Source organism: Saccopteryx leptura, chromosome 2, assembly GCF_036850995.1.
Source record: "Saccopteryx leptura isolate mSacLep1 chromosome 2, mSacLep1_pri_phased_curated, whole genome shotgun sequence".
Lineage (NCBI taxonomy): Eukaryota > Metazoa > Chordata > Mammalia > Chiroptera > Emballonuridae > Saccopteryx > Saccopteryx leptura.
In genome coordinates, this window is record NC_089504.1 from 97,373,989 (window position 1) to 97,387,276 (window position 13,288).

Consider the following 13,288-nt stretch of genomic DNA (forward strand, 5'->3'; position numbering starts at 1 on the left):
GTCTCTCTCTTCCCCTCCTGCAGCTGAGGCTCCACTGGAGCAAAGATGGCCCGGGCGCTGGGGATGGCTCCTTGGCCTCTGCCCCAGGTGCTAGAGTGGCTCTGGTCGCAACAGAGCGACGCCCCGGAGGGGCAGAGCGTCGCCCCCTGGTGGGCGTGCCGGGTAGATCCCGGTCGGGCGCATGCGGGAGTCTGTCTGTCTCTCCCCGTTTCCAGCTTCAGAAAAATACAAAAATAAATAAATAAATAAATAAATAAATAATCAAGTCCAACCTCCACAGCCTCTTTGTAACTCCTACTTTTCTCTCTAGCCTGATTTCTTGCCACCACATACCCTCTATATTTTCAGTCATACTAACTGCAAACCTTTCCTTTCACATAAATTGCTCCCTTGTCATGAAAAGCCGTTCCTCTCCCTTCCCACCCTTTCACCTCTGCCCAGTGTACACTGATCTTCTCATTAGATTCAGCTCAGGCTGAGGAAACCCATTAACCCCATTCCCGACCAACCTGATGCCTCCCAGGGCACATGGGCATACGTCTCTCTTAACTGCCACCTTCTGCTCTCCATACTATGAAACAATAGTTCCCTAAGGCAGAGACTGATTCTATAGATCTAGTACTTTCAGTGAAGGCCTAGAACTTTATAGGTACTTAAGAGTTATTGAAAGAATGAATCATTATAGTAAACCTTGACAAGATATAAATCACTTAGGAAGTGATTTATATGTAACTATACCAGTTCTAGTTTGTAAAGGAAAACTATGAAAAAAAAACTAGATAAAAACCAATCTAAAATGGTTTTCATAGTTTAATCTCACTTCCATTGGGATCTACTAAATATATTCCATGATAAAAGCTTCTAACTCAAGGACACAAAACATGAAATCGGTAGGTGCTAAGACACTGACTCACAAAGGGGCATGCCTATCTTCATGGGAAGGATGCAATTTTAGAGAGTTCTTGTTAAACCACACACTGAAAACATACTCACCAAATTTGCCAGAGCATTGTGAACCAGCTTCTTTTGCAATTCTTTTGCTTTTTGTCTTGCCTCTAAGGCTGCCAAACGCTTCTGGTTATCTTCAACATGCTTATCCTTAGTACTAACATCTGATGAACTATTAAGAGAAAATGGGAAGTCAGGTTCACTTCTTTGAGTGTCCATCCTGGAGGAGACCTCTGGTGATTTCCCAGGGACCATGACGCTGGTCAGATCAGGCCTCTTTTCAGAGCCCTCTCCTGTCTTTGTGGTCATGTGGCAACAGTCTTCATCAAAGCCTCCCGTGGAAGTGTCTGCACCAAGCCTTACAGATTCCTTATCTTTTAATGTCAACAGACTAGAAATAGGATTCCTACTTCCCTTTTCTGAACTGCTAGCGGACACTACTTTGTGATTCTGGTTCTTAAAAGTGAACTCTCTCTTTTGAGGATGAACAAGGTTTGGGTCATCTGCTTTCTTTGCACGTTGCGAAGGAGTCATTTTGCTTGATGAACCATTAGTATATGGTAAGCCCTTTTCCATGGCCATGCTGGTAGGATCAAGTTTCAAGGAATTCTGATTTTTATTAATATTGCTAGAAGCAACATTCTCTTTCAAGGCCTTTTTCACGGATTCCTTCCCATAGAGATAGCCTACTCCTTTGAATGCCTGGAATTTTGGCTTTAAGTTGTTTTCCTTTGGTTTCTGTTTTCCAGGGATGTTCTCTTCTTCTAAAAGGGAAGCCAGAATCTCATCAGGATAAATACACTGTCGACCTCTGTGGAGGCCATCAGAAATCCTGTGGCTCTTGGAGGCTCCGTCATACTTGGAGGCAGTTTCCCAGCCATCACTCTCATTATCTGCTTTTGGAGCCTTCAGGTTACTGCCAGCCAACTGTCCCAAATCAGCTAAAGTCAGAGACACATGAAGACAGTCTTTCATCATGGCATTATACTCCTCATCCTCAGACGTGGCTGATGCTGACACAGAATCAGCATCCTCATTGTCCATGGACTTGGATAGAGGTGTACAAATAAGATGCTTAGCTTTATGATCGATGGCTAGTTCTGCGTTTTTTCTTTTTTGTACTTTAATACAATGACCAGAAAGCTCAGAGTTTTTTCTGTTTTTCAAAGTTTTCTTGTATACAGACTCTTCCATTTGTGAAAATTCTGTACTATTTTTTACCTCACCCAAATTTTTTTTCATCACAATATCATGTCTATCTCCTAAATCATAGTTGCAATCATTTCCCACATCATCTTCACTACCAAAGCAAGAGACATTATTTTTGATGCCTAAACCTGTTAAAGAATCAAGTTTGTGAGCATCTGATTTGAAATCATCCCTTACAACTTCAAAGGAATCATTTTCAGATTCATTTACTGAGGACCATGTACTTCTCTCTAAGTTTTCCTCTTTTGAGATCATTAGTCTTAATTCATCTTCAGAATTGTTATCATCCTCAGACCTGCTATTTTTGCTGCTAGTATTTTCCAAGCCAGAAGTCTGAAAAAATCTGCTTTTAAGTTTCTGACAATGAGAATCAGGTACATGAGGCGACTTAGGAGTAATGGCATTAGGTGTTTCTTGTGCAGTCAGTTGCTGTGTTAAGTGTGGACTCTCTATTATTTCACTACTGGGTCTTGGTCTCAAAGCCAGAGACTCAGTGGCACTCTCTTCCTTCTGCACTTTTATTATCTTCTTGGAAGGGCTGTAAAGATCAGAAAAATTTCCTTGCCGTTTCTTACTCATAGGATCATTCCCTCCTTCAGATTCCCAAGTAAGATTGGTTATAGGGATGACATCTGTGAAATCATCACCTATTTTTTTTAAGTTGTGGCAGTATTTTGATGGATCATACTTTATAATGTTTCCAAAAGTCAAGGAACAAAACAAAGGCACTAGGTTTTGAAAAGCCTGTCAAGCTGGTGAAGAAAAAGGACTAGTTTAATGTTTTCCTATTTCCTACCCAACAAAATGAGGGCATCACTAGGTGACCTGAACATTCTATCCAGAATGAAAACAAAACACCATCACTATTGACTGGCAGAAATTATTTGGCAGTTAAAACCAAACCCCTACCTATCAGCAGCATATCAATCATTTTTTTTTTTTTTCAGAGTCAGTGTAAGAGAGGACAGACAGGCAGGAACAGAGCGAGAGATGAGATGCATCAATCATCAGTTTTTCGTTGTGACACCTTAGTTGTTCATCGATTGCTTTCTCATATGTGGTTTGACCACGGGCCTTCCCCAGACTGAGTAACACCTTCCTTAAGCCAGTGACCTTGGGTCCAAGCTGATGAGCTTTGCTCAAACCAGATGAGCCTGCACTCAAGCTGGCGACCTCGGGGTCTCAAACCTGGGTCCTCTGCATCCCAGTCTGACGCTCTATCCACTGTGCCACTGCCTGGTCAGGCAGCATATCAATCTTGTACATAGGCTTTAAAACAAACTAAATCAGATTATATTCTAGATACAGATGCCCAAAGACTGTTTTCTGTATATCCAAGAAATCCATCCACTGGGCTGATGCCATAGAGTAGAGTATAGAGGGCCACCCAAAGGGTTCATACCGCATGTCCTCCGGTCTAAAATCTTTTTGGCATTTCTGCCTTCTCAATCCTTCCTCTCTCAGGGCATTTTGTAGGTCTTTATTAGAAAGCTAATACTTCTTTACCAGGGTGTTTTTGTTGCTAACATTAACCAGAAAGATTCTAGTTAATGTCAATGTGCTGTGATGACAGTTGGCATTTGCTGATTTCCTGAAACATATAAATAGGCAATAATAAACTGCTTTAATAATAAACCCTGAAGATTCTTTGTTCATTTTAGTAACAACTGAATACTTGCCAAACATGTCCCGTCTTTCAAAAAGTGTCTATAATTTCTCAGTTTCACACTTCCCTTCAAATTCCCCTTCCTTGCTGTTAGTGGCTGCCATTGGTAGAAGGTAAAGAGAAAAAAGGAGCCTGACCGGGTGGTGGCACAGTGGATAGAGCGTCGGACTGGATGCGGAGGACCCAGGTTTGAGACCCAGAGGTCGCCAGTTTGAGCAAAGGTTCATCTGGTTTGAGCAAAAAGCTCACCAGCTTGGACCCACGGTTGCTGGCTTGAGCAAAGGGTTACTTGGTCTGCTGAAGGCTCACAGTCAAGGCACATATGAGAAAGCCATCAATGAATAACTAAGGTGTCGCAACAAAAAACTGATGATTGATGTTTCTCATCTCTCTCTGTTCTTGCCCATTTATCCCTCTCTGTGACTCTGTCTCTGAAAAAAAGAAAAAAGGAGTCATTCCCTAATTTTAGTGCCAATGGCAGGGAGGGCAGCAGCAGCAGCTGTGGCCAAAGCTCCAGCAGCCTCAGTGGCACAGAAACCATAAGCAATGAGGACACACCTTTCCTTTTCTCTAACCTCAGGGTGGTAGTATTTACTATAAACACTGGATATATTACACTCCTTCTGTTTGAAATACCTGAAACTGCTTCTGCTTCCCTGACACATACTTAAAGAGATAAAGGATACACTAGTAGCTCCCTCAGCTAAGAAGTTCATGACACTAGGAATTCAAGGTCTCAGACAATTTGACTCTATTTCATCACAGAACAGACACCTCAATCTGCTCATTCTGGGTTCTACACTTTCTCCACCAACCATTCTCATGCTTGCCTATACGATTCAATCTACTATTTTCCTCTTTCCTAGATTCCTATTACTTTTCTAGAAATGTGAAACCTATTACACTTCCTCCAAAGCCTTCTTTAACAATGGCCATATGTTCCCTTTGCCCTAATTTAGCTCTTTCAGCGATGGCTTTGAATCCGTGTCAAGGGAGAGGACTGGTATGTAAACTAGTAAGTGAAAAGGCTTCTTTGACAGTCATCATTTGTATCATTTATTTGTATAAAGCCTCACTATATTCTGTAATTATTCTCATAATTGTTCCATTCATGCAGGTAGTAAGGTCTTACACATTGCCTAGAAGTTGGAAACATGAAACTGTTAAATAAACATCTAAATATTTCGTGACATAGGCAGCAAAATTCTAAAAGTAGTAAGTAAACTCTGAAAATCCAATTGCAAAGGATATTTTACATTTATGTTGATTCTTCAGATGAAGAACAGGTAAGACTCTTCCAAATTTACTCACAACCCAATTCTAAAAAAGAAAAAAAATATATATATGTCACAAATGAGTGACATTAACCACATTTCACAAATATCTTTTTTAAAAAATTTAACTCACACTCAGCCATCATTACTTTGGGTTTAGTTTTCTGATAATGAAACACAAGTTCTCAAACTAAGTGTATGAAGAATGAAAAAAGGAAAATTGGGGTAGTAATCGACCCCACATAAACCACGTAGGATGTGACACAAAAAACACTAGCTGTTAGTGACACCAGCGGCAAGGCAACACGAGAGGACCTCCCCATGAAGTTATAAGTTCAACTGCCATAATTCAATAAAAGATTCCCTGCTCAACACACAAATACCTCTACGGGATCCATGCACCGAGACATCTGAAGGTGGGTTTATGAGAATAAGCAGGGGAAGAGGGGCGTAGGACAGAGATAGGAGGGACAGATGCAGTCCAGTGCTTGCTGCAGACACAATGGCTGCAACGGCAGTGAAGGATGAGGGTGACACCATTACTGGACAGAATGGAGGGGTACAGGCAGCAATTGGACCCGGATGGCCAGTACACACTGAGGCTGAACCCAGGGTCACGGTTAGAGAAGTGTTGCAAAGGGTTCTATAGCAGCCAACACCACAAAAAGAAAGCAGCAGCCAGGGGAATCCCTACCCCCATTTCTGCCAGCATTAAAACCCGCACTTGGCATATCACTAAAAGGCAAAACCAACCTCCAAAACCTACATGGTCTGTACATATTATGACTTATCTCACTGGAAAGAACACAGCCTCAGACGTGTGAAGTCACTTTTCCACGCCCACCCCTTGCCCACCCATTATGGCGGAGCCTGGTAGAGGTAGTGAGACACCCGAGACAGCAGTGTGGCAGGCAGCTTTTGGTTGCAGGAGTGGTACTGGGAGGCACTGACTGGGAGACCCACAGCTTGCCATACAGCACCATGAGAGTGGTGCCCTGAGACTGAGGGGACTGGGTCGTAAAAAGGATGCCCACCTCCCTGGAGGATATGGGGCAATTTCCATGACTGAGGAGACACCAATCCACAGAGATGAGGGAAGCCCCTGTAGTGCAAGTAAGAGAAAACAGGAACTTGTGCTTCAGAGCCACCTACTGAAAAACAAAAGACAGACCTTCACTTGTCAATACGCTCAACTAGTGATTTTCAACTGGTGTGCTACAAGAATTTTTAAAACATGCAATACCTGGGGCACTGACTTCTACCCCCTTAGATTATCAAATAAAAAATGACAACAGCCAATAAAACAGTAGCCGTCCAGTGTGAATGCCCTGCATTGATCCATAAATATACAGAGCATATAATGGAGTTGCATCCTGTTGGTCACGTCACATAATAAGAGTGCGTCTAGCCTGACAAGTTGGTGGCGCAGTGGATAGAGTGTGGTTTTGGGACATTGAGGACCTAGCCTCTGAACCCCGAGGTTGCTGACTTGAGCGCAGGCTCACTAGCTTGAGCCCAAAGGTCGCTGGCTTGAGCAAGGGGTCATTGGCTTGGCTAGAGCCCTCTGGTCAAGGAATGTATGAAAAGCAATCAATGAACTAAAATGATGCAACTATATGTTGATGCTTCTTATCTCTCTCCCTTCCTGTCTGTCTGTCTCTTTCTAGCTTAAAAAAAATACTACATCTGATAGGTTAATTCTTGGTACCAGAAATGCTTATATGCAAGTATAGGCACCTGATTTTTTAAACTCACTTTGGAACAAAAAGGGTAGGTAATTACTATTATTTTTGTAGATCAATGAAAATTATACCTATTTTTTTTGTCAGATTGGCAAAAAATATATTTTTTGGTGTGTCACAAAACTTTAGTCATTAGTTTACATGTGCCATGAGATAAAAAAGGTTGAAAATCACTTCACCAAAAGATTATTAGAAAAAACAAACACAATATAGTTGTAGGATTCAAAATCAATGAAAAAAAAATTCAATTTGAATTTACAAAAGACAGAATAAAATACCTAGGAATAAACTTAACAAAAAAATTGAAGAAATTATTCATTGAAAACTACAAAACATTGGTGAAAAATATTAAAGACACAAAAATGTAAGAACATGGAAAATCTTTAACTGAAATGGCTCTATTACCTAGAGCAACATATAAACTTAATGTAACCCTCATCAAAATCCCAATGACACTTTTTCAAAGAAATAAAACAGAAAAATCATCAACTATTTATGGAACCACAAAAGATATAAAACAGCCAGAGCAATCCTGAAACACACACACACACACACACACACACACACACACACACACACACACACACACAGCTAGAGGTACCACACTCACTGACTTCAAGTTACACTATAGAGCCACAATAATCAAAACAATATGGTACTCGCAGAAAAACAGACTCATGAGCCAATGGAACTGAGAACCCAGAAATAAAACCACATATATATGGACAAACCATCCTTGACAAAGGAGCCAAAAACACACAGTGGAGAAAAGAAAGCCTCTTCAATAAATGATGCTGGGAAAATTGAAAAGCCGCATGCAAACAAATGAAAATAGACTGCTGTTTGTCCCCATGCACAAAAATTAATTCAAAATGGATCAAAACCTAAATATAAGACCTGAAAGTATAAATTAAACATAGTAGAGAACAGATCTTGGTTTCTAATTATTTATGGATCTTGGTCTCAAAAGATTTTATAAATTTGACCCCAAAGGCAAGGAAAGTAAAGGCAAAAATGAATGAATAGGACTACATGAAATTAAAAAGCTTCTGTATAGCAGAGAAACCATTAACAAAACAAAAGGCATCCAACCAAATGAGAGAACATATAAATATTTCCAAATATCTCTGACAAGGGGGTTCATATCCAAAATAAAAATAAACTCATACAATTGAACAATAAAAAAACAAACAATCCAATTAAAAAATGGGAGGACCTGGACAGACACTTCTCCCAAGATGACATACAAATGGCCAACAGACATATGAAAAGATACTCAACTTCACTAGCTATTAGAGAAATGAAAAAGCTGCAATGATGTACAACCCAACACCTGTTAGATTGCCTGTTCAACAAGACAGGTAATAACAAGTGTTGGAAAGGTTGTGGAGAAAAAGAAACCCTCATTCACTGCTGGTGGGAGTGTAAACTAGTATAGCCACAATGGAAAACAGTGTGGAGGTTCCTTAAAACATTAGGAATAGAGCTACCTTATGACCTTGCAATCCATCTTCTGGGCATCTACCCAAACAATTTGAAACACATTTCAATAAAGATATATGTACCCCTATGTTCACTGCAGCATTATTCACGTTAGCCACGACATGGAAACAACCTAAGCATTCTTCAACCGATGAGTAGATAAAGGTATGGTATACAACGGAATATTGCTCAGCCATAATAAAGAATAAAAATATGTATGGCCATTAGGGCCAACATGGATTTATCTTGAGAGTATTATGCTAAGCGAAACAAGAAGCTAAAAGTCAAGAACTGTACAACTTTACTGACATATGAAACAAAGAAGGAAAGCAACAAACAAGCAAAAGAAACTCAAAGACACAGCCAACAGTATGCAGGTTATTAGAGGGGGAAAAAGGTGAGGGAGGATTATGAGGGTAAAGGGGGTCAAATATATGGTGATGGAGGAAAATCAGACTTTGGGTGGTGGGCACACAATGCAATTTACAAATAATGGGAGTCCTGTCTCCACTTGTTTTTAGTTCTATCTCTATATAATGGAGGACTAAGCTTATCCAAGAGTTGTAAATGCAGTTTGAAAACCATAAAGCACTACCTATGTTAAAAAGCAACTGCTTTAGACATGATGCCCACAGTCAGATGGTCTCAAGATTTGGTTCCTGGGCTAGTTCAAGCTACTAGAAGAGACTCACTTTGTGCCCTGGTACTTCTGTCCCTGGCACAGCTTTCAGATGGAAATCTACCACTCTAGCCTTTTCTATCAAGTTGGTATTGCCGACTGCTGATTTTTCTTTCTTCACTTTTGCTTCTTCTCTCTCTTGGGCCAATCTGAAACAGAAAATAAAAATAAAGCAGTCACACTACTAATGGTGCTTTTGTTTTATTATTATTTTTTAACACTATAATGCTGTTTAACTTTATAGTGATCCAGGGCCTTTGAATTTTCCCTTTCAACTTGAGTACTTTTCACATTTTACCCTCCTGAATCCCTTCATTCTTCCTCATTAGATAAAGGTGCATTTCAGAGCCCCAAATCTGCCAAGTGTTATTTCTACTCTTATAAGGAAGAGCATTGATGAAAAGAATGCTAAGTGCCGTCTCAACCTTCTGATTCAACCTCCTCACCTTGTTTAGGCACGAACAACTGAACTGACCCATCATCACTGCACTCTGTCTCTGGTCTGTCTCCTAACCTCCACCCTCCAGAATGACTGCCATGTGCTCCTGCGGCACAGTTGCAGGCACCTTCCAGGCAGCAGCACTGTGTTCTCACACTGCTCAGGACTAGGACTCGAATTCCTATATACAGCAGGCACTGAAGTGCTGCTGAATGAATCTCATCACTATTCCTGTTTCCAGATGTTCCCAGCTGAAGAACAAAATCAGATTTTTCACCTGTCTCACCAGACCACTCCCTCAAAGCATTCCTCCTGCTTGTCATCTGCTTCAGACCTTACTTTTCCCTGATCTAGAATGATCTTATCACTGATACTGGTGGCTAGATCTGTATATTTCTAAAATGTTTCACCTTTGGGAAGTTCCCAGGTTTATATAATCTTTCCTCCCAAGGAATAGCTTCAGGATCTTAAAGTACACTAACAGTTGTTAAAATGCCTGTTCTTAATCACTTGCTTAATTATTAATCTTATGCCTCTTACATAGAAGTTTCCTATTATCTGTATCTTGGTATGACACTAGTGTTAAGTCAAAAATAACAGAGCAATTTACTAGTATCTATTAAAATTTAAATGTACATATAACTCCATGACACAGTAACTCTTCTAGATGACACAAAACCCAGGGGAAGCCTTGCAGTATCTATCTTCAAGGGTCATCTTTTATCATGAAAAGGTGGAAACAGTCTAAATGTCTATCAGTGGCCAAACATACTGTTTTCTGAAATAGTACTCAATAATCATTACTTAAAAGAGGAAAGATCTACATTACCATAAAGAATTTTGTTAAAAAAGATAGCAAGTATATATTTTTATAGCTTAAAATAGACAGATGGAGATGCTCTGTATTATCTTTTTTTGGTGGAGTCTGGGATTGTGATGAGTCACACTTGAGAGGCATTTTAGCTCTGCTTGAATTTGCAGATGTTTGAATTTGCTAGTACTGTAATAAACAAATCAATTAAATGAATAGATGAAAACATTTACAAAATAAAAACATACTGTTTAAATTCACCTAGAGCAAATCTTACCTGTGCAGAAAACTTTCTTTTGCTAATTGAATTTGTAGTGTTCCACCTTTCCATTTAGTTTTATTTAAAACAGACATACCTATAAAGTAAAGAATTATTACCCAATTACATGACAATGCAAAATATATTTCAGAATGTGATTTTTTCTAAGTATTTAGTACCAAAAAAGTAGACTTGTTCATCTCAAAGATACAAAGAAGACAAAATAAGGAATTTGAGACCTGGAGTGAAAAGGCTTAGACCTTGGTCTCACCTTGACCCTTAACATTGGAGCCCTTTTATTCCCTACCTCCCAGTGTGACTGGAAGATATGAATGAGGCAAACATATAAACTATGAAGAAAATTTGTCATTTGTTTATAAAGTAATATCAGAAAACTTTGTGAATGACTGATATTTAACATTTCATTATTTCCCACACTAAAAACTATAAAATGTTAATGTAATTTTCCTACAGGAACTCAGAGGACACGCTGGAATTCTGTAGCACCTCACTTTTATCTATCGCTTCATATTAGTTATTACTGTATAACATCCAAACAAATTAGCTGCAAGTGACTAAACTGTGTTTGAACTATTATGCCCTAGTAGTTCATTTTTCTCAATATTTGCTATCAGTCTCAATAATACCCACTAACAGAGAGAAGATTGTATTGATAATATTTTAAATACAAAGGTACTGATCAGTTCAATCTTTACAATATTATGAGACACACAGTATCTGTCACACACTGGATAAGCAAACGAAGGCATAGAAGTTTAAATAACTTGCCACACATCAGAATTGATGTGTTCTTTTTTTTTTTTTTTTTTAACAGAGGCAGAGAGAGAGTCAGAGAGAGGGATAGACAGACAGGAACGGAGAGATGAGAAGCATCCATCATTAGTTTTTCATTGCGCGTTGCAACACTTTAATTGTTCATTGATTGCTTTCTCATATGTGCCCTGACCGTGGGCCTTCAGCAGACCAAGTAACCCCTTGCTCGAGCCAGGGACCTTGGGTCCAAGCTGGTGAGCCTTGCTCAAAGCAGATGAGCCCGCGCTCAAGCTGGCGACCTCAGGGTCTCGAACCTGGGTCTTCCGCATCCCAGTCCAACGCTCTATCCACTGCGCCACCGCCCAGTCAGGCTGATGTGTTCTTTATTTGTATGTTTTTAGAGCTGATGTGTTCTTAACCACAACTTAGCAACCTCACTGAACAACAGAATTGAGGTTTTTTTAAAAAAAATGAATTTACTGGGGTGACTCTGGTAACATAATTATACAGGTTTCAGGTGCTCAATACTGCAACACATCTCTGTACTCTGTATGTGTGTTCACCCCTCCAAATCATCTGTATCCATCACTATTAATCAATCCCATACTGTCATCCATCCTATCCCCGTTTTGCAAATGAAAGGCAAGGATGCTGGAACTTTCCCTATTAGCAGTACCTCTTACTTTTCAGCTTCCAAATAACTGGACTACATTACTGCACCAGTGGCAGTACGGATTATATCTACCCTTTCTGCTTCAATCAAGTCCACAGTTTGCCCTCAGATTTACTGAACTTACTGATACACTAAAGCCATCCCTCTCCTAATATCATTTAATGACGAGAAAATAACATCTCTGAGAAATGAACACACAGGGAAGGCGGGGTATGGCATAATATCCAGTGGGATATGTGTAACAGGCAATTTCAATGAGTGTTTTGTCTCTTGTACACAATATTTTAGAATACCCTTTTGAGCAAACCCATGAACAATGTGCTACCATATGTCTGCTGATGCCAAATGGTATGAATCTAAACCTGCTGAGTTGCAGGATAATGGAGTTCTCTTGATCATTGCTGTTCCTCTGTCAGTGGTCGGCAAACTCATTAGTCAGCAAAGCCAAATATCAACAGTACAATGATTGAAATTTCTTTTGAGAGCCAAATTTTTTTAAACTTAAACTATATAAGTAGGTACATTCCTTATCAAGGTAGCACCCACAGGTGGTATTTTGTGGAAGAGCCACACTCAAGGGGCCAAAGAGCCGCGGTTTGCCAACCAGGGCTCTGGATGACTTAAAGAGCACCTGACGAAGTTTAGATTTAGTACGAAGTTGTCGCAAGTTATGCAGTGACATAAACCAGCAAATAACATGGAAAACATCTTACATTTTTTCAGATCTGTTTCTGCTATTCTGATGTTGATATATGCAAAGACTTTCTGTGGGTTTCCTAAAAAAACAAAACAAAAAACCAGAAAAACAAGTTTAAACTTTTATCCAGAGAACAATGTAAAAATAATTAATTTTCTAAATTAAAAAAATGAGTTCTTGAAAACTCTTTCAAAGAAAAACCTTATTTATTTTTCACTGGACACAAAGATAGCATTTTTCTAAGTATGATTATCAGAATATTCAAAAAAATAAGAAAAAAATGTCGGTCAGTTAATTGCATGTAATTATTACGCTGTTACGTTATGATTATGTCAGTGATATTCTACATAATAGGGCACTTACTGAATATTAAAATGTTAGCTCTGAAAATAAAAGTTAGTTACATGTTCCATGAATCAGATATTTTAGAATTTAGAATATTTTTGATTTCAGGAACATAATTCTGGGCAAGTTCCACATCATAAATTATACCTCCACAGCAGGGGGCAGAGGACACAAGATAGTGTCCTATAATGATACACAAATCACCTTTAATTATCAGGGTTAACATTCATCTCTGTGGTTCCTTTATTTTGTGGTAAGTGACCTGAGTTAGATCTGCCTGTGGCTACCCA

The 13,288-nt window shown here is 39.4% G+C and overlaps 1 protein-coding gene across 2 annotated transcripts in view; it reads right to left on the bottom strand.

Annotated features, from left to right (window-relative positions):
• Positions 1-13,288, bottom strand: part of NOL8 (nucleolar protein 8) — a 44,013-nt gene that overhangs the window by 29,300 nt on the left and 1,425 nt on the right. For both annotated transcript variants that reach the window (XM_066368365.1, XM_066368364.1), the window contains exons 3-7: positions 12,670-12,732; positions 10,528-10,606; positions 9,014-9,149; positions 5,073-5,143; positions 994-2,851 (exon numbers count right to left, since the gene is read on the bottom strand). In XM_066368365.1, coding sequence (XP_066224462.1) covers positions 994-2,851; positions 5,073-5,143; positions 9,014-9,149; positions 10,528-10,606; positions 12,670-12,732 — 2,207 coding nt within the window. The remainder of the gene's footprint in view (positions 1-993; positions 2,852-5,072; positions 5,144-9,013; positions 9,150-10,527; positions 10,607-12,669; positions 12,733-13,288) is intronic.